The sequence below is a fragment of the Mustela putorius genome, unplaced genomic scaffold (genome assembly GCF_011764305.1).
Source record: "Mustela putorius furo isolate JIRA1106 unplaced genomic scaffold, ASM1176430v1.1 tig00003834_pilon_pilon_pilon, whole genome shotgun sequence".
NCBI lineage: Eukaryota > Metazoa > Chordata > Mammalia > Carnivora > Mustelidae > Mustela > Mustela putorius.
Genome location: NW_025421987.1, coordinates 106,984,441 through 107,005,810, shown reverse-complemented (window position 1 = coordinate 107,005,810; position 21,370 = coordinate 106,984,441). Strand labels below are relative to the sequence as shown.

The following is a 21,370-nucleotide window of genomic DNA, read 5'->3' as shown; positions in this document are numbered from 1 at the left end:
GTGGGACATTCGCTGACGACCCGTGTTTGGCCGCTGGTTGAAAACAAATGCTCTGATATAAAATATCACTGAATTGTAGACTTTAAAAGGGTGGGTTTTATGATATGTGATTTATATCTCAAAAAAAAAAAAACACCAACAAAAAACCCAAAAACACACCATAGGGATGTGCAGAGTCTGGTTACTGTGGTGCTTTTCTCTTCCATTGGCTCTAGGCAGACTGGGTGAGGGAAAGCACTGCTTTGGTGCCAGGGCTTCTGGGCTACCTCTTGTGGTGTCAGCCACACAGCACTGTTCAGGGACCACTGGTTCCCAGCTGCGTCCTCAGTGGTAGGAAACAAGATGGCCGTACTGCAGACAAGGTTCCTGTTCCGCTGGGGTCCCTGGGAGCAGTGAAGTGGCATCTGCCATTTCTGGGTGGCTGGGCCCCAATTTACTGCTGCTAGTTTGACACGTTTGCCAAGCCCTCTGAGTCTGACACATGCCCTGGCCAGGGTAAGAGTTAACCATGAACTGGGAGGTGTGAGAGAGAGAGAGAGAGAGATGGCTGGAACAAGTGGTCTTCCAGCCCTCTAAGGCAGGTGGTGTGGTGCCCCTCTGAACCACACCCTGATAGCCCTGATAGTGGAGACACTGGGTGAGGATTGGACAGGAAGGACAGGGCTGTCCCTGGCAGAGAAACTTGGCCTCCAGAGGGCCCAGCAGAGCTACCTGTAGGACCTAGGCTCCCTCATCATGGATGCCTGGGCACATGGGCAAGCACTCCTGTCCCCAGCAGCCTGCCATTCTACCAGTTCCAAAACTTTGTTAGGCTGACTGAGCAGCCTGCTCAACACCTTTTCTGAGAAGAAATAGCTCCTCAGATGCACTGGTAACACTGTGGCTAGAGGGCCCCACTGCCCTACAAGGGGACCAGCCAGAAGGTACTGGCGCCCTTCACATCTTTTTCTGCAACACATGCTCAGGCACACACGTACACAGATACATAAATATATACGCATGCATGCCCATGTGCTGGGTACAGAGGGTAGATGTTTCTTTGTTCCTCTTGGTCCATGCCAAGGAAATACTAAAATGACTCTTACCAGATTAGCTCCTACAAAAGGCACAGGTGCTTTGAGTCCCCAGACAAAGGTGCTGGGAATGGGATGGCAGTCTTGTCAAGGCTTATTGCACCCAGGTGTGGACTCTCCTCCCAGAGATCTTTTGGGGGCAGATGGAGGTGAACAGGAACATCTTTGCCGAGGGTATTTTTGGAATGCTCTGCCATGGGCTCCGCCATTTTGTTGGGACATCTTAGCAGGTGCAGCTGTGGGCTGATGTGGTTGAGGGAAGAGGTGTGGGAACGGGAGCTCTGTGGAATGCATCCTCAGAGAGCAAACTGTCCACACGGCAAACCCTAAGCCAGGGCCTGATAACAGGAAGACAGGCATTGATGCTGCCCAGGCAGAGGAAGGCAGCCTGGGGAAAGGTGGAGTGTTGGTGTGGCCACAAGGTAGGGAACTGCTGCATTGGCATTGTGTTGGGTGAAGATCCTGCATGGACAGCTCCCCATCTGCTGGGGCCCATCAAAGTTGGGGATGCAAAGTTGCTGAAAAATATCCTTGGCTATTTCCAATTCTTCCACTTGTTTGATTCCCTTTCTTGTGGGCAGGTAGGCTGGCTCAAGACATGTTCTCTAGGATCCTACTGGGTTTCTCATCAACACTGCTGCTGAGTCCCTACACTTGCCCTGAGAATAATTCCCCCACAGTCGTGGGAGCTGAATGTTCCCCTCAAGTACCCACAGCCTGTGGGGCTGCCTGCTGCCTCGTTGTCAGCCTGATGGCTGGCCCACATCCTGACTGGGAACCTGATTGTGCTGCCTGGCCCCTGGAGACAGATACTTTCTTTCTACTCTAACATCTGAGACTGAGAATGGTTTTCTCTTTTATGGATAGGAATGACACGCTTTTTTTTTTTTTTAAAGACTTCCATTTATTTTCAGAGAGAGAGAGAGAGAGAGAGAGCGCACAAGCAGAGGGAACAGCAGACAGAGGGAGAAACAGCCTTGCTGCCGAACAGGGAGCCTGATCCCAGGACCCTGGGATCATGACCTCAGCCGAAGGCAGATGCTTAACCCACTGAGCCACCCAGGCGTCCTGGAGTGACATGCTTTCTTGGGCACAGGGCAAAGATGATGACACCACAGTAAGACAGAGGCAGAGCCCCAGAATGTGCTACACACATGGACACCCTCTGCTTGTGTCCAGGCAGAGGGCAAGCATGGTGCCTGGACTCTTGGCTCTGGGACTCCCTGTGCTGGGTGGAACTGGGGGAAGGATAAAGCCGCTTTGGGACTCCCAATCCTACCATGGAGTCACCACACCATGTGGCCAAACAAAACCGGCTGGGGACAGAGCTACCCATGGGGAGGCTGCCCACTTGCCAGCCCCTCCCAGACTGAGAAAAACATTATGTTCAAGAAACAGTAGTGACCCTGAGCTGCCACTCATGGGTATGGTCTGGCCAGTGTGTAAGGAGCACGGGGTGAGGGAGGGAGGGTACGGTTCAGAGCCAAGAGTGCTTAGGGACTGTGACACGGGTGACTCACCAACTCCCCAACCCTTTCCTTTCCCTCCTTCTGTCCCCACGTAGTCTCTCACTTGGGCAAAGACACCACTTTTAATTTTTTTTTTTTTATTAAAATACTGTTATACCCAGTGGAATGCAGCAGCAGTCCTGGTACAGGGTGGCATAACAAAACAGCCATGTTTACATTTTAAATATTTACGATAACTTAAACATACAGACACACGTCATGGTCTTTGGCAGAAAACGTTCACAGCACAAAAAATACTTTAAAAGAAATACCAAATATTAATCCAAAATATATTAAGTTGTTTTTTTTTTTCTTTCACAATATTTTTTTGCCATTTTTTCCCTCTTCTTTTTCTTGTTGCTTTGTAAACAATGCACATGAACCAAATGTATTTTTCAGCTTTAAAGAAGGGTAGAGGGTTTAAAAAAAAATATGCAATTGTCCAGCAAATGCAAATGTTTAAAAAGGATACTTGAGAAATTATGGGAATAAAAACACATACCGAACCTAAAAACAGTAAAGGAAAAAACAAAGATTCAAGGAGAACTAAAAACAGTCAAGACAAACTACTAAAACCCACCAATCGGTCCTTGGGCTGAGCTGGGGGACTCTAAGACCTGAAGTCAAAGTCACTGCGGCTGGCAGGCTGTCACGTGGATGCTTTGCTCTGATTCCGAAGCACTGGCCCTGCTTCAGGACGCTGCTCACCGGTAGCTTGAGGAACCAGCCTCACGGGCGCCATTTTGTGCTGGGGGCTCCATTCAGAGGACGAGTTGAGTCACATCTTGTAGCTCACTGACCAGTTTTTCACCAGCATAGCTCCCTCTCCCAATCCCTCCAGGTGGGAACAAAGACTGATGAGAACAAAGCAACTTCTCTAGTTTCCTTCAAGAGAATTGGTGCTGGGATGCCCCCCAGATGTCTGTGTTTGGCGGCTCATTTCATCTGGCTCAGGGTTCATAACCAAACTGACAGAATGTCCCAGGGACAGGAGCTGTGGAGCCATGTCAAGAGGCTGGTAATGGGGGTCCCGTGGGCATTTAAACAAGGCTCAAGGTGGAGGAAGACAGCCAATGTCACGTGGATCAAACAGTATCAAAATCCACGGGCCAAGAACTTGAGAAAGGGAGAGAGCTGACTGAGAGGCTAGTCAGCAGTTACAGGAACCGTGGCGGTAGGGACAGGCGAACAGAGAGGATACAGATCCGAAGCAGCATGCTTCAATCTTCTGTTTCACAGGAAAGGGGAGTATGTACAAACTGCACAGCTTATCCCAGTCCACTCAGATGGCCCCTGCCCACTCCAGCTGATGGGACAAGGCTGTGGATTCTTCGGACTAACACTCTCCACAGTGCCCCGAACATGCAAGTCTCAGTGATCTCTGGGAGGCAGTGAGGAGCTGAGAACAGATGAGGTGGGCGGGGCCAAGTTAGCCACAGGGGAACAGCACGGCAGACTCTGCACTGAACCAGCCCACCTGGGGTCCATGGGCAGCCATCTTGGGAAATCAGTCTCCCAAACCAATATATCCCCACCCTTCCTGCCTGAGTGCCAACTGGGGGTCCAGAGAGGGCTCAGCTCCCTTCTGGGTTTCCAGTTTCTACCCCAACAGTAAGCCTGGGAATCCTCATTCTGCATGGGCTCAGGAGGAGGGATGTGGAGCTGAGAAGCAGGGTCTTCTGCACACAGGTGTTCTCACGGCTCCCCTCACCCCTGTAGCAGCCTTCTTAAGCCCCAGGGCACCAGCCAGTCAATGGGAACAGTGCCTGGTTTGGGGAAAGCCGGGCAGCAGCAGTTGGGAGGGGCTGCTGGAATGGCTGAGAGCGGCAGAGGGCAGACGAAACGGGGGATGGTTCGGAATCCCCAAGTACTACCTCCTTCAGATCAGTATCTCCACCATGTCTGACAAGTCCTGGACTCTGGATATAGCAACAGAGTCTGGAGAGAGACAAGAGCACAGGCAAACGTCAGTGAGCATCACAAGATGGCCCTTTTAAATCCTGGCACTTTTTCAAGATAGGATCTCCCTTCACTAACGTTGCCTTCCTCAGCTGCCCAGGTACCCAGGTACCCCCACCCCACCCCACTTGACCAACCGAGCACAAGGCTTTGCGTCCCCCACCTCTCCACCCAGACCGTCAGCGTCCGACGTGGAGGACACATTTATTTATAACTTTAAATTGGTTGGAGGCTCAGAGGGAGGGGGAGCCCTGAGGGAAGGAGGGAGGCTGCAGCATTCTTTCCGCGCCTGTGGTTTTCTGGGACCGTGAGGCGCAGGCCCACACCCGAGGGCTAATGTGAAAGGGAAGAAAACATTTAAAAGGCATCTTCTCAGATATCTCAGTCTTGGACTCTTTTTAAACTAACTCTTCTAACCTGAGATTGCCATCGGGTCACTTGCCAAGCTGCATCATCTTAGATGCTTAGATTGGCAACGAAATATGTAAGGAAGGCTACGCGCGAGCAGGCAGAGGGCCTCCCGCACAGCCGCTTTCTTTCTGAACTCGGGATCTGTCTGTGCTCGGGCTTTTCAGTTCCTTCTACCCGTGCATCCGACCAGCCCTCACGTCCACATGGAGGGGCCCACACAGCCAGCCCGTCCAGCACCGTGTGCAGCTCCCCGTGGCATGCAGGGAGCCAAGGGGTCTGGGAATGAAGGGCCCCATGCTCCAGCTCACGCCCCAGCGCGTCCACAGCCCTGTGTGGCACAGAGGTCCCGGGAAGGGGGACTTACCCAGTGAGGCTGTCCTCTGGCCCCCATTGTACCCCAGGAGGCTGTCGGGATCCAGTCCCAGGCAAGCGGCGGCACTGTCTGGGGGACCGTCGGTCTGGGTGCTCCCGTCTCTGCTCCCGTGTTTGGCGTGAGCTGGGAGGGAAGCCGCGGCCACCGGCTCCTCCTCGGGGGCCCGGTCCGCTGGAAAGGCAGGAGGCTGACAGTTATTGCCTCATGGAACTAGTGGTAGCCCCATGAAGGACAGACACCTCAAGTTAACTGTACCCACTGGGGGCCTGTGGTGGTACGGGTTGCTCTTGATTTTCAAGAATTTCGTTAAGATTCGGTCAGTACTCCTGTTTCCCAATAGGAGTAACTATCAGGCTGGATTGGTTTCCAAAGCTCTTCAGTGGCAGAAGCGTTCTTAGCGGGTTAAATCTGAGAACCAGTGGGGACTCTTGAATTTCTGTGGCATCCGCTGAGAGGAGCGGAGGACCTTGCCTGCAAGGTCCCTCTGCACAGGAAACTCTATTTCTGCTTAGATGGCGGGTGGCTGGGGTCCAACGTGCTGGAATTTACAGGGGTGGAGGCTAGCGCATGCCCCCTCACACCAGCAGGACAGCTGTGGACTGCCAGGTCACCGGAGCCAGTATGGAAGCTGGCTCCCTTGGGTTCAAGGATCGGGAAGCCCTGTCTGAGCCTCAGTTCTGGGAGCAAAGGCCTGACAGCAACCTAGCCCTCTACCTATGCCTTCCACCAGCCTCCTCTCACCTGTAGCGAGCCGGGCAGGGGCATCCACTTGCCGCTCACTAGAGGACAGACCTTGCCAGCTCTGGGTCCCTGCTGTGGCAGCCACGAAGACAGATGGCACAGATTTGGCGGGCCTCAGGGAGCCCTGCACGGTCTTGCCCGGGTCTTTCCTGGAGCGCTGCTGAAGGACCTTGATCACTGCATCCTTCTCCAGGATCTGGGCATGGAGCACCTTCAACCTAAGGGGAGAGAGACCACGCTCACATGGTCAGACCTGCCGATCCAACGGCCTCCACCCTCCCCACCTCATGAAAGCCGGAGGGAGACTTCAGAAAGGTCATCACAGTTCTGGAATCCGAAGCCCTGAAAACTACCAGGGCACACGGCACTGGGCCTTTCTTATACCAGCAAAGGCAGGTCAAAGGGTGGGTTACATTCTTCAGATGACAGCAAGGGCACGACCCTTGCCCTGTGGGGCAATGCCCCGGAGCTGCTGACCATCTAATGAGCTTAGCTGTCCTGCTTGGCCTTATGAGTCGGACATATGTCAAACAGAAATCCTGTGAGGCCTCTGACGTTGTTTCTGAAGAGAAAATACTAGCTATCCGAAGCCAGGGCCCTAGCCCACCTTCCTTCTGGGGTAGCTCATGGTGTGGACTCCACTGGAAAGTCTTGTTCTCCCGACTGACTGGGGGTGGGAAAAGCAGACAGAGGCCAGAGCGTTGGATAAGCATCCAAAACCTGCACAGCCACGGTCCCCTGGGCAGACCAAGGAGTCGGCTGGTATCTCTGGGAAAGAACACGTGCGAGATGCCTGGTGTGCCAGACCCATGGGAACCGGCCCAGAGGGAGGAGGGCCTGCTGAGCCTCGTGGGGAGAGGGGTGTTTATCGGGGGCTAGGGGCACGGCAGGGACCGGACAGTGCCACCCGGACCCTTCAGGGGGCCTGGCCCAACCTGCTTTCCATCTCCTGATGCCTGTGGCCACCGGTGAGCAGGCCCTCGTTGAAGCTGCTGCTGGGCGAAGGCTGGGGGGAGTGTCGGATGAGAGTGGTGTCGCGCTGTGCGGCAGCCGTGGCGGCTGCATCCATGGCAAACTGCCTCATGGCTCGCTCCTCCAGATACTTCTGCTCCCACTTGGTCATATCCGCCTCCAGCGCCAGGACTTGCTCCTCCTTCTCTCGCAGTTGTTCTGACAGCCGCAGGGCACTGAGCTCTGGGGACCCACCGCTGCCACTGGCACCAGTGGGGGGGCCTGCCTGTCTCTGTGGAGAAGGGAGTACTGTGTTCAAGGGCGGAGGCTGGCATATGGCAACCCCAGGTCCTCACCCCTGTACCCTCCCTTAGCCTGCCCCGCCCCCCCCCCCCCCCCCTGCCCTGCTGCTACCAAAGAGGAAGGAAGCAGGTGCTCTGCCTCCCCACACCCGTGTGGCTGAGGGCGTAGGAAAGATCAGGCCTGCCTCTGCACAGGGGACCCGAGAAAGTATCCTCCAAATGGGGAAAGGGGAGCTCTCAATAATCACACCGTGACAACTGGTGCAGACCAGGGCCCACCTGGGCAGTCCAGGGCCTGTGGTCACTCTAGCCCCGTGGGAAGGGTCAAGTGGGGGAGTGGAGACAGAACTCCATCTGGCTTGTAAACACTAGCATTATTAACACAGCCGAGAGCGAGGATGAAGACTCAGGATCTGGGTTACCACCTGCCCTCTCCAGTCGGGGAGATGTGTGAGAGCTGGCTAGTCTTCCGCGCTGAGGCTGCTGGGCTATCTCTCCAGAGATCAAGGTTGCCAACCCCTGCTGCTGCTAAGGACCAAGGCCCACGTTCTAAGTGCCCACGGCTAGCACCCGGCCAAGAGGCAAAGCCTCTTCTAAGGCTGGTGGCTGGGAGGAGCTGGGGCGAGGCTGGTGCACAGATGCCCCCTGCTCTCCAGGGGCACCTCCACCCGGATCTCAGCAGCAGCTTCCCAGACCCCGCCCTCCCTACGCCACCTCCTCGGGTCTCGCTGCCTTGAGCCTTGGAGCTCACCTGCTGGGCACGTAGGGCCTTGAGCTCCTGCTCCAGGCGGGTCCGCAGACGCAGCTCCAGCAGCTCACGCTTCTCACAGGCCGCCTGCAGCTGCCCCAGGGCCTGCTGCAGCCGCTCCACCTTCTCCACGTAGGCCTGCTTCTTGCGCAGCTCCTCCTCCGCGCGCGCCGCCCGGCCCTGCGCGTTGCTCAGAGCCTGCTCCAGCAGCTCTGCGCGCCTCCGCTGGTCCTCGATAGCACCGCGCAGCAGGGCCGTCTCCCGCTCCAGCTTCTCCTGCTCCTGCTGCTGCTCGTAGCCTGCAGCGGGGAGGCAGGGGTGCTGGGTCAGGGATGGCAACCATCCCACCTGGTCCCACGGGGCGCCCACCATATGCCAGGCTCTGCACGGATGGCTCCGTGGATGCGTCTGCGTCCTGGCCTCTCCTCAACCCTGGGAGTTAGGCGCTATTGTTACCATTGCCATTTTATGGCGGAGGATAGGTACGGGCGTTTGCGGTAATAACTGGTCTACGCTGCCTCTGCTGGGACGTACACAGCCCCAAACACCGTCCACCTGCACTTCGTGTCACCATTTCCAAAACACATTCACCCTGTTCTTTGGGCCTCAGGAAGACACTACAGACTGGCCAGATAGGAACTGTGATAGGAACCCACAGACGAGAGAAGGTGCAGGTGGACTATGACAGAACCATCGTTAACACGAGAGAAGGAACAGGGAAGAGAGGAAGGGCCAGCCGCACCATGGGCCGGGCGCTTACATATCTCATTCCCCTGAAGCCTCCAAAGTAGGATACGTGACCCGCAACATATGGGGGAAAAAACACAGGACTGGTGCTGCTAAAGTGGGGACCCAAGTAAGCTTGGCCTCCCAAGGACCAGGCTGCTTCTGGCTGTGGCAGGAGGCCCCCATGCCCAGAGGCCTCTCAAAGCGGGCTCCAGGACTCATTCTGTGGACCCAGAGACCCCCAGAATAAGGCTACATTTCCCTCCTTGGTTTGGGGGACCACTGAGATGTTGGCGGATGGGCTCATAATGAATGCAAACTTTGTGTCACAATCAAAATGACTACGGTCCGAAGATTTGTGTCTAAGCTACTAGCTAGCCCAACTTTTATAAATAGGGATTTTTTTTTTTTTTTGCTTGCTGGGAGAACTCTGCTCAGGGACCCACTTCACACTGTGGGGCCAACTAAGGCCCAAGCCAGACCATGAAGTCCTCCAGCTGATGCTCTAGGTCTAAATTCACCTCCCACCCACCTGCCCTCTGACAGTCCAGCCCGCTCCCCCTGCTCCCAAAGAGGGTGTCGGCTGCTTGTCTTGCTGGGCTGTAGGGCCTGCCTGATGAACACCGAGGCACTGTCTCTAGAGCGTGCTCTATCATAGTACCGTGGGATTTTCTGCTGTAATCAAACTGTTCCACCCTGTGCCAACAGTGCTGTAGCCACTAGGCTCTCGTGGCTACTGAGCAAGCACTTACAATATGGCTAGTGGGAGGAAGGAACTGAATTTTTAATTTTATCCCATTTTATTTAATTTTAGTCTTTGGGCCACATGTAGCAAAGTATGTAGCACAGGAGACAGGTTTTGGAATAGAAGAGTGAAGGCTTGGGACCTGGGCAGGCCAAGGGAAGATTCACTTACTTAGGGCCTTAGGACTGGAGGAGGAGGACACAGGCAACCTAGGCCAGCTCTGGCTCATTGTGGAATTTTTCAAGGCTGGTGGGTCCAGGCTGGCCTTACTCCTTGGTGTGGAGGAAGATGAGGAAGCTCAGTAATACTGAAACTGAGGCATCCGCAGTGGGCTGACTTAGCATCTAAGGAACATGGTGGAGAGGCCGGCAGATAAAGTACATTGCGGATTTGGGCCTAGAAGCGATGATCCCTTCCTGTATGTGCTCCAAGGGCCCACAGCCCACAGGGCTTACAGGAAGCAGCCTCTCCTCCCAGTTTTTACCATGACTGCCCCATATTCCAGCCCCAGAACCTGAGGCTCAGGTGAGAAGAAAATGCTCAGGTGGACAGAGCTAAGAGAGCTCGGCCTCAGAACTCAAGGCCAGATCCCCAGAGAGGGCAGAGCCAGACCAGAGCAGTCAAAGCAGGGGTGGGGTGGGGTGGGGGTGGGGGTCTGTACCAAAAGTAGGTAACATTGGTGACAGTGATCACCCTTTCCTACTACTGCTGACTGACCCCAGAAAAAAGGTGAGGTCAACCAGAGACATTTTCCCTGGGAGATTTATGTTTTCTCCATGTGTATTAAGGAACAAGGAAGAGCTGCTTCACTTTCCTTAGTCCTTGGGGAGGGATGGGGGGACTCAGTCTCTGTTTCCCCACAGCTTCCTGCTGCCTTGCACAACCTCTAAGGCCCTGGTAGGGGCCATCTCCAGCCACCAGGATGGAACCATAGGCTTCTCTTATCTGTCGGGGAGGAGAGCTCTTAGGCTGGGGCGGGGCAGACAAGTTGGGAGATTGGAGGGGGCCAAGGGCAGGCAGAAGGGGGTTCACCTTCTGCCCTGGAGAAAGCCACTGGCTGGGGCCCACCAGCTCTGGCCTTGTCCCTTTGTCTCAGTGGCTCTAGGCAGGGGAGGGAGCCGCGGGGGGGGGGGGGGGAGGGGGGGCAGGCCCAGAGCGGAACAGCCCAGCGGCTCAGGAATGCCAGGCATCCAGGTCACCCGCGGCTGCGAGATTAATGGCTCCAGCAAGGAGCCAAGAACAGCCTGGCGCTTGCTCCACAGGGAGCGGAAACGTCTCCAGGCCAGCCTCCCCCACTTTGCCTCTCCTCTGCTGGCTCCCAGAAATCTGTCTAGCGACTTCCTTTCTGAGGCAGTGTGAGACCCCAAAGTCTACACTCTTCCTCTAGGAGGCCCCCATCCCTCCCCAACTCCCAAGGGCTACACCAAGGGCTGTCCCCTTTCTGTCCTTCCCCACCATCACCTCCCTCCCAGGCACCCAAAGTCATTGCCACCTTGCTCTGTTCCGTATGGCCTAGCCTACCTCCTGCTCCACCCCAACCCCTAATCCCTTCAGGATCGTGTCCCCCCACTTGCTGTCCTGGGCAGCCCTGTCTGGGGCTCTGAGCCCCCGTGCAGCAGAAGGAGGTGCTGCCAGTCAGAGCTCAGTCCTCAAGCTGGTCCCTGACTTCTGGATGCCCCATTCTGTCCAGACCCCTCACATATAGTAGGCTTTCTCAAAGCCACTCTCACCAGGACACCAGCCACCCCCATTCCATTTCTCTGCAAAAGCCCGAACACCATTACAGCACAGTAGGAACTTGCTCCCTCTGTCTCTTCTGACTGGTAGTGCTTCTTCCTGCTGCCAAGCTTCCTTTAGTCCCACTCCACATACCTCCCCGAGCCATCCCACTGCCTCTTCCCCTGTGGGCAGGTCTCTGCCCCTGCCATCCCCACAAAGCCTCTCTCAGGCCAGTGGGGACTTCCCACTCACTAGTATCCAAGGCCAGGGCACCTTTGTTACCTTACATCTGTGGTTAGAAAACCCTGCTTCCTTCTCAAGCTCAGCCCCTCTCGCTTGACCGCCCCCCCCACCCCTGTGCCTTCCAGTACCTGCTCCCACCCTCTGCCCAGTTCCTGAGAGGGGCTTAGCATGGTTCTGCTAATGAACAAGTGACTGACTGAATAGACCAGTCAATACTGAATTCATCCACTCTCTTCCAGAAGCCTTCCACCACCCCTATTAGAGGAGCTTCCTAAACCCTTTCCTCAGCCTGGTTAAGCTCCAGGAACGCACTGTGGGTTGTCTGCCGGGACCCTCACCTGCCCACCTTGTTATGGCCCAGTTGCACCATCCTCCCCAGCTTCTCACATTCCAGCTGGGCACCCCTAACCTTCCCGCGTCTGGAACTCCCTGGGGAACTCAACATTCCTTCTCTCTGTTCCCACTTGCCTCCAGGGTTATCTGGCCTCCCCCAATGCCCACTGCATCTCTAGTTCTGAAGGATACTGTACCGACACAGCAGCACAGTTCAGCAAATCACTGCGCCCCAGTGTCCCTCTGCTAACCACTCATCTCTCCAATAAATACAGAACATCATCGTATCTTTGGAAGCCACCACTCCCAGCTGAGACACCGCAGTGCCGGGTACGTAGTAGGCATTCTGGAATCCTGTGTTCGAAGCACTGCTTTGCCAGGCGGGAGGGCCAGTCCTTTGTGTCCACAGTCTCCCCACCCACTTATCTGTGCGGGCCTCTAAGCGGGAACCCCACTCACTCTGAGCAAGCAGCTTGGCCACCATGTCCTGACTTCCTGCCTGGGCCTCCTGGGTCTTGGTTGCTAGACGACGATTTGCAGATTCCAATCTCTCTGTTTCAAATGAAGGAAAAAAATGTTTTGAGGAAAGATGCTGGGAGTATCAGGTGAAGCTGCCTGCCCGGGTGTCCCCTGGGGTCCTGGGTGTGGGGCTGCACCCTCCAAACCAGGGACAGACTGATAGGGAACCACTGGGTGTGCTCCGAGCCAAGTGAGGAGGGAGACACTGGGCACATCAGTGAGGGTTCTGCGAGAGGTTCCAAGGTGCAGAACAGACACAAGCATCCCCCTGTCAAGGTGGCTTCCAGGAGTTTCAAGCTGGCCCCCTGTGAGCCAGTTTACACTTATTTTTGCAGAATGCAGAGATTCTCCATTCCTCCCTAGACCAGAGCAATCAGGGCCTCCACAGATGCTTGCCAGCCCCTCACCCTGGGTGCTCTCTCTCACCTCTAAGATCCCTGTTGAAGTCCTGCAGCCTCCTCATTTCACTGTCCATTTTGTTCCGCATGGTCTTCTCCAGGGCCTCCCGCTTGGAAGAGGCTCTCGTCAGGCTCTCGTGGGCCTCGGAGAGCCGCTGGATTTCACCTTCCAGCTGCAAGAGGCAGAAAGGAGAGCTGAAGGAAGGGGACAGATCCCAGACAATGTGTGCCCTCAGGGTCCCCTCCACAGGCCCAGGCTGCTTTGCTACGCCATCATAAAGGGTGAGTGAGAAGAAGGTATAAGGTGACGGCAAAAAAAAAAAAAAAAATCCAGGGTGCTATAGTGGGATGTTCAGAAGCCCAAATCAGATACTAGAACCAGCATGCAAGGGTCCCCGCAATTGTGCCAATGCTGAGTGAACCCAGGGCCAGGTTCTCTGGAAGTGGCTGCCCTGGACTGACCCAACATAGCTTCCCTGAGCCCAATGGTCCAGAAGGAAGTATTTTACTTTTGGTTAGTTTCTACTGAGAGTCTGAGCCCCGTGGGATAGGACTGGGCACAGAAAAAAGACTCCAGCCGTGTTCTGGGAGTTTTGAGCAAGCTGGGACACCATAGGAGGCCAGAGGCCACCTGTCAAAGCTGAATGCACAGCAAGTAAACCTTCACGAAGGAAGGGGGCGCGAGCTGCCAGCCTCAGTTGCCTGTGGCCGGAGTATTTCTTCCTGTGGCCATCACCCTCTGCTACAGAGGGCCAGCCTGGCCCCAGTGGCCCCTCCCACTTGGCTGCTGGCAGGTTCCGCACGTGCTCCAAGCTCTGCTCCAAGCTCGGCTGGGATTCCAATAAGTAGCTCGTTTTTTCCAAGAGGAGGGGCTTTCTCTGGGGCCAGGGCTGGCCTAGAACAGACTTGCTGTTGTGTGGGGGACACAAAGGGCTCTCTGTGGGAGGTGTCCGCAGGAGGGGGTGTGTGCAGGGGAAGGGCGTGCAGGGAGCTGGTGAATGGGCTCTTTTTATCACTGCTGGGCAGCAACTGCTCACACTCCAGGGCTGCTCTGCTGGCCTCGAGGTTGCTCCCCAGCTGTCTAGAGTCAGCGAGGGAGGGCATGGGAAGGACGAAGGGGTGGGCAGCAGCTCCCCCACCCCTGACCATGTCCCTCTCTTCTGAGGTCCCAGCGGGGCCTACCTTCTCAATGCGGCCAGCCTTCTCTGCTGAGCTCTCCAGCTCCCTCTGCAGCCTCTCATTGTCCCTCTGCAGCCTGGCATTGTCCCTCAGCAAGGTCTCCAGCTGGGCCAGGTGGGCGCTGCCCGAGGTGGCAGAGGGGGCCTGGGTGCTTGCTGGCCCCTCCATCTCGGGTGGACCGAGGGAGCCTAGGGGGCCATGGCTGAGAGCAGCTGGGTGTGGGGGCAGGGGGGGCTCCTGGGGCTGCTGTAAGTACTGGTACTGTTGTTGCTGCTGGAGGAACATGGGGGGCACCTGGGCCTGCAGGATCCTGGGGAGCAGAAAAGACGGTGTTCAGAGACGGCACAGACCCCTGTGGCTCCCACCTGAGCGGCCCTGAGTAGGCCCAGCCCTCCTGGCATACGGGAGAGGCTCCCCACGACATCAGGCAGTGACCAGCGGGGAAGGCCTTTTCCCCACGGTGTCTACCCTAGACCCTCAAGGGGTTTTAACATCAGGATGCTTGTGTCACACCCAGCATCACAGTTGGCTGGGACCTTATGAGCCACCAGCAGATAAATAAGGCATCTTAAGCACTGAGCACTTGACCTTTCTAATTCACAGAAGGTTCTTTTGGGTCTGGAGGCCACACTGATGGTGATTGAGCACACAGCCTCCCAGGCCCCTGGGCTGCTTGATGGCTGGACTCCAGCAGCTACCCCTATGTCTGTCTGTTCTAAGCCTCTCACACCAGCACCAGCACCTGCACAACCACGTTTTTCTCCCTCCTATTTCGGGTCCCGTCACCCATCGCAGAAACATTTTTTTGAATACTGTGGCTAAGGGCAGAGTGGTAAGATGGATGTCTGGGGAAATAGTCTACAAAATCGGCATTCAAGTCTCTGGGGTGCTGGCGTGCCTCTGCTCCTCACAAGGGTTAGCATTCCCAGCCTCAAGGGGCTGGCCAGGCCTACACAAAGCCTGGCAGGATCCTGGGCCTACAGCACGTGCTCCCACCATGGCGGCCCAGCCTCTATCTCTCCCAGAGGTAACTGCAGCGTCTTGTCTGTTTAAAAAGAGTAAATGTGACCCACACCCTGGTTTTTCTTAGGCATAGGGGCTACCACCGTGATAGCCCGAGTTTAAAAACGATGTTCCACTGGCCTCTAACAATGCTGTAATGTCGCTCTCAGAGCCCCATTAAGGGAAGGAGCAAAAAGCAAGAGGCATGGGGTGAAGCCTGGTCACAGGGCCTTTCTGGGGCCTTGGGACTCCAAGTGTAAAAGAACAGGCTGCCTCCATCACACCAGGAATTTTCCAAGTCCCAGACGCTCCATGAGAGTTGGATGCCACTCAGTGCTCATGCCCTCCCCCGCCATTACCTCCCCTCCCCTGCTCCCCTGAGGATCCTAGACTAGAAGAAAAGTCCCTGCCCCAAGTTCCCAATGAACAGTCCTTATGTGATCAGCTGAAAGGAGAGGCTGGACAGATCTATTTCTCTCCCTGCCTAAGGTAGAGCTTCCAGCAAGAGCTGAACAGAGGGTCCCCACAGGAATGTGCAAACTCTCCTTGCACTGCTAAATGTGGCGTTCTTGGGGTTGCTTCACGAACTTTCTCCCCCCTGCAGTAGGCCAGGCAGACACAACTGGCATTCTTTGTGGATGACTTAGCTCTGAGAAAGAATAGATTCTCCTTTCCCTTCACACTTGCTCTCCCTTCCCCTATTCTGCTCCCCCCTCCCTTTTTTGTTCTCCTGTGGTCTACTTCCTTTCCACGATATTATCTTTTCCTGACAGGATTCAGTAAGGCTGCTCCAGAAGAAGAAACCCACGACTCAGCTTCCGAAACTCTCCCTGACCAAGCTCTGAGAAAGGAGCTAAGGCGGCAGGAGGTTGGTGGGGGGGGGAGGGGGCTGGGCACGAGAGGTGGAGGTTGGAGAAAACCCACAAGGCTCCATCCTCTGCTCCTCCATACCAACACCATGGCGTCACTCGTTTCTCGAGAGCAAGGAAAGGCATCTATCCCAGGAAAAGGCCAAATGGTGGGAAAGTGGGTGACTAAATGAAGACTCAGCAAGCATGATGAGAACCAGAATTCATCCTTGAGCCTTCCAGAAGAAAGGAGGCTGCGAATGCTCTGGCCCCTCTGGTGGGGTTTCCTAGACCAGCACGCGGGGAGATGCAGTGTGTGAATGGAGAAGTGTGTGTCCGCTTCTCAGAAGGTGCTGGGCCAACGGAGAAGCCTGGGGCAGAGCCGCATTCCTAGGAACCATTATTTCTGCAAACTGTCTGGGCTTTCTGCCTCCTCCTGGTCTCTTGCTTCCATTCTTGCCCCTCCAAATCCATTCTCTCTACCTGCAGCCCCAGGGAACTTTTGAAAGAAGGAAGCCAAATTGCATCCTCTAACGGCTTCCCTTCACACTCAGAATCAAACTGCATTCCCCAGCAGCCTTTTCCCAGTGCCCCAGAAAGGGGCTCGTCTGGACCTCAAGTCCTCTGCCCCAAGGGGCTCCAGCCACCTGGGGCACATAGGGAAACAGGAAAGGAAATGCAGAGTAGCAAGCGGTCAGCTCCTGCCTGGGTGTAGGATAGGGGATAGGGGGAGGTCTCTAAGGAGGCCATCTGGCCCTTCCTGCCTCCAGTAAGGAGTGCCTCCCACTAATCACAGAAAGCAGACTGTCCACTTGGTCTTAAACATCTGCGGGGAAGGAGGTCTCACCTTTTTCCCACTTAGCTTGGAAACAGTTTGGCAATGATTCCCAGCCCTTGTCTTGAGCAAGTTCTTTCAAAAACCTAACCTTTACCCTGCTGCTGTAACTGGTACCCCCTGGAAACCCTAGTTACTTGATAGCTAATCACACAACGGTGTCCATCTCCAAATTAAAGCAAAAGACACCACTAAGTTCTCCTGTGATCTGGGCTACGTCCTACTCTCTCTTCTAGGAATCAGCCCCTCCTTGGGAAGGAGAGGGGTGTACTGGTGGCCTTCCTCTGGGGCTTGCCAGCCCTGGCACAGGTATCATCTGGAAGAAAGTCAAGAGCTTGAAAGATCAGGATGAGCAGTTACCTGACTTCAGCATGCTGGAAGTGTGGGCTTCCGCGGGTGCGGTACCGTGGGTCGGTGACAGCACTGGCAGTCTCATGAGCTAGCATAACGTGGGGGTACTGAGGTGGAGGTCCACGGGGCTCTGGGCCCTCGGCTGGGAGGGGCCTGGATGCAGGGCCCTGCTGACTGCGGGCCAGCTGCGGGAAGCTGTGGGAGGAGCTCATGTGGCTGGGGGCCCGGGCACCGTTCCTCTCCAGGGACAGCTGAAGGAGCCGCTCACTCAGGGAGCGCACATGCCCGTGACGCAGCTCCCGCAGGGCCTCGTCCTGACTCCGATGGGCTCCTGAGGCCCCTCGGGGATCCCGGTCCCCCACATGCGGCCGGGGACCCGCCTGCTGGGCCGCATAGTACTGGGAGTGGGCTTTGGCCTCTTCATAGGTGGGCAGCTCCTCACCCTTGCTGGGCTGTGGGCACAGCCGGTAGAGGGTGTTCTCTGCCAGGTGGGTCTCACCGCCCTGGTGCTCCTGGCCCTGGGGCTCCTGCCTGGTGGCTTGCTGCAGCACCTGAGCGTCCTCAGGTGCCAAGACCTCGGCAGAGGCTTGGGGGCTACCTGTGCCCCCGGCTCCGGCCCCACCCCGCAGGGCCTGCTGTTGGATGGCCAGCAGCGTGCGTGTCTCTGTCAGGTTGCCATAGCGCAGCTGCTCCTGGATGAGACGGTGCAGTACTGTCCCGGAGGAGTCTTCCAGCGTCCTCATGCTTCCTCGGCTGCCACACACCCACTGGCGGCTTGTGGCACCTCGCCCCAGGGCACCTGGGAGGAGAGAAAGAAGAGCAATGAGGGGCAGCACGCAGGAAAGAGCAAGGCTGTGGAGGGTCACCCAAGCCTGGGCTCAGCTGCCAATGCTGCCACCTAATGATGAAGGCAAGTGACCTAACCTGTGAGACTCAGTTTCTCCACTGGAAAAATTTAAGAGTAATGCTTGCCTCATGGAGTTGAAAATTAAATAAGCCAAGGGCTGCTGAGCTCCTGGTGCACTGTAAATCCTTGGCAGAGGACTGCCATTACAGTCCTATTCGCAGAGACTTACTGGCCCAAAGAAAGACCCCAGTAACTTTGAAGGTAATCAATCACCCAGGAACCACAGCCTCCTGCAGTCAGCTTCCCAATGAAAAGGCTGATGAGAGACCTCAGCATAGGGGTAGCTCAGCTATAACCACTAAGCACATTCAGGGTTAGACAGGGTCCCAGCTTCTTGGCACATGGTGAATAATCAGTCCAGCCTAGCAGAAGCCCTGGGCAAACAGCCCCTACGTCCCTCTAGAATGCAGCACTCCTGAGCCCTAGCCTTGGCACAGTTAACTCATCACCCTTTACCCCCTTTCCCACACTGTGCCCTCCCTATCATGGCATGACCTTGGCAGTCACTCTGCAAGGTGAATGGGAAGAAGGGAGAAAAGTCATCTGGTTTGGTGAATAAGGGATGAGAGAAGACAGGCTAGCTACCACAGGACCATGGTTTTGTGAAATGAGGCATCAAGGTTTATGGGCCAGTCACACAGTCCGTGTGCGGACAAGTGCCTGGGAGCACCTGGAAAGACAAAGGATGGCACCGTGTCTTTGATTTTTGACCGTCCGACCGATGTAAAACACACACACACCTGCTACTTAGAAAAAGACCCGGATGGTCCTCTGCTACATTGTGGGGGTGGGCGCTGGGCATCTTGACATCACTAACAACCATCTGAGCCAAATGGAGGAGTAAGGGAGCAAGGGAGAGGCTCCTGGTTGCTGGGGCTGGGCGCCTGCAGCGCAGGACATGTGTCCCGAGGAAGGGATTCTCTTCTGAGCTTGGGCTCTCAGTGGCTCAGGTCCTGGAAAACTGCCTGCCTCACTGGGCTTCCTTCCCACAGCCTCCTCCAACACAAACCTCCAAAGGAGATTTGGGGAAAACCAAACAAAACCCACATCTCCATAGGTCCTTACTTATGGGGGGAGGGGAGTGGGAAAAACATGGTCCCTCCCCTGCCTCAAAAGTAGCCCCAGGGCCCCACTGCATTTTGGATTTGGGAGGCTGACACTCCTTCCTCCCAGCGGCCCAGAAAGGAGGAGAGGGAGTGGAGTCTGGAAGGCATCTTCGTCCCCATCCTTTACCGCACCCAATCACGCTGCCCCCCTCTCCCTACACACAGTAGGTGTGGAGATCCAAGACTCCAGAGTTGCCAGAGGCAAAACAAACCAGAATCAATTCACCTTAGAGTTTCATCCACGAGGCATTTTCTTAAAAAAAAAAAAAAAAAAAATCAGTTTGGGCTGACTCCCGCTGAGAACGAAGAAGGGGGTGGGGTGTACCGAATGCAGAGTTTCCTGGACACATTCCTAGTCTCCTCCCCGCAGAAATGTGCCTGGGAGCGGGGAACACCTACCGGACCTCTCAGCCGAGTCTGTCCCTGTCAGGCCCCTCGTATGCACATTCTTTCAGCTGAGCCGTTGTTAAATCTGGGACCACGACCCCAGCCATGCACCTTTGGTGCACCAGCGCACGCAACTCCCTGAACACCCCACCCCCGTTCCTAAGTAAGCACACAACTCCGGCTCTCGCTAGCTTAAGGAACCCAAGCAAACTCTCAAAGTCGGACTGCAACCCAGCCAGGATCCAGCCCTACCCGGACTCCAAGCCGACCACGAACACCCGGAGGCTGCCAGGGCGCTTAGAGCGAGCAGGCGAGGGTAGCCGGTAGCCCACTGAGTTCTTTAAGCTTTGCGGGTCCGCCTCCCTCCCGGCCTCCCGAGCCCTCTTTGTTTTCCAAATGCTCCAACGCTGACGTCACCGGGCTGGACGGCCGGCTGCATTCTTTCTAAGTGAGAGCCATTCCGTGGCTCCAGAGAGGATTTTCCAAGGAAGACAAAGAGGAATTCTTGGACTAGTTGGGGGCAAAGACACCTGTAATCCCCACCTAACCAGTTCAACCCCAAGGCCCTGCAACTTGAACTCCGAGCGGCGCCTCCTGCCCTGTTCCGCGCCCCTCTCCCAGGCCCACGACCCACTACAGGGGACTCCGCTCTCGCCAAAGGCTGCCCCTCTGCCCCCGCCTCAAGGGACCCGCGCGCCAGCGACAGCCCCAGACCCAGGCACGCTGCGAGGGGCCGGCAGCGAGGAACCGCTCAGGGCCGCCTCCGCGGCTTCCTCGAAAGGGCGCACTTCACCCAGGGGACGCTCGGTGCGTCCGGCTCCCGCTCCCGGAAAAGGGCGGGCTGCACGGGGTCTCTGGCTCCGGCTGGACGCGCGTCTCCCCGGGCCCGCGCGCTCCCCGAACCCCGGAGGCGCCTTCCTTACCGCTGTGGCCCGCAGGTGCTCGGCGTAGTCAGACCCGACGACCCGGCCCGGCCCGGCCCGGCCCGGTCCGGCCCGGCTCGGCTCGGCTCGGCTCGGCAGCGGAGGTGTGCACTCGGCGGTGGCGCGGACGCTCTGGCCGCTCGGGCCCCAGCGCGCAGCCCCAGAGTCGGCCCGCGCCGGAGGCGGCTGCTATGCCAGGAATGTGAGAGTTTCAGGTTCCCCCTCGGGATCAAAGCGAACCACAAATAACCTCTCAGCGCACCGCCCTCCTCCGCCCTCCGCCTCCTCCCGCTCCCTCCTCCCGGCCCCCGCCTTCCTCTCGGGAGGCGGCGCTGCGGGCTGAGCCCGGAGCTCCCTTCCCGGGCCGCCCGGAGCCCTCTAGGACGCCCTACACCTCTCCCGCCTCCACACCCCACCGCCACGCTTTGCCTTCGGGGCTGCTGCGGACGAATTCATCTCCTCGGCCATTACCTTCCCGCAAACCCGTCCCCGCCTTTCCACCCACTCTTTCATTCCTGTGCGCGGACAGGGACACCCGAAAGCTGGACAATCGCGTATCCCTGAGGGGTTCTGGGTTTTGCTGCGGCGGAGGGGTTCGGGGAGTGTGTGTGTGTGTGTGTGTGTGTACGCGCGCGCGTGCGCGCAATGTGACTGCAATGATGTCCACACCTGCCTGGCTTGGACCCTAAGCCCCCGTCCCTGGTGAAAAGAGAAGCCGCTTCTAGCTCTAGTCTCTTCCCTAACCCCCACTGTTTTCACTGCCTGCGGCAACCTTTGAATTGCCCTGTTATTGTTTACAAACACCTTCACCAGCTCTTTTGGGGCCTGTCTCCACAGGAAGTGTGAATCTGGGTTGAAAATCTTCCGGTTAATTTGATCCACGTAACCCACTGAATCACCCGCCGCCAGGCGCTCTGTCCAACTCTTCCGGAAAAGGGACTAATGGGCACCCCGAAATTTACGCAGGGCGCATGGTGTGCCACCACCCGCTTTTCGCCTCGTCATCCGGGTCAGCCCTCCTAAATCATCGTCCCAGGGAATTCTGTTATCCTTTCTGTGTTATACACGAGGAAGCCAAGGCTC

General features: G+C 56.5%; 1 protein-coding gene across 2 annotated transcripts; it reads right to left on the bottom strand.

The window, feature by feature from the left end:
- Positions 1-2,662: 2,662 nt before the first annotated feature.
- Positions 2,663-20,416, bottom strand: AMOTL2 (angiomotin like 2). Of its 2 annotated transcripts, none has more exons than XM_013061440.2 (10): positions 20,288-20,416; positions 16,974-17,763; positions 13,932-14,238; positions 12,778-12,922; positions 12,292-12,384; positions 8,070-8,365; positions 7,001-7,308; positions 6,066-6,283; positions 5,316-5,495; positions 2,663-4,519 (listed from the first exon to the last, which is right to left on the bottom strand). In XM_013061440.2, the coding sequence occupies exons 2-10, from the start codon at positions 17,705-17,707 to the stop codon at positions 4,461-4,463; spliced, it is 2,340 nt and encodes a 779-aa protein (XP_012916894.1). In that variant the 5' UTR covers positions 17,708-17,763; positions 20,288-20,416; the 3' UTR covers positions 2,663-4,460. The 2 variants fall into 2 exon arrangements, with proteins under 2 accessions (XP_012916894.1, XP_012916893.1); XM_013061439.2 differs by lacking the exon at positions 20,288-20,416 and adding an exon at positions 19,617-20,274.
- Positions 20,417-21,370: the final 954 nt, after the last annotated feature.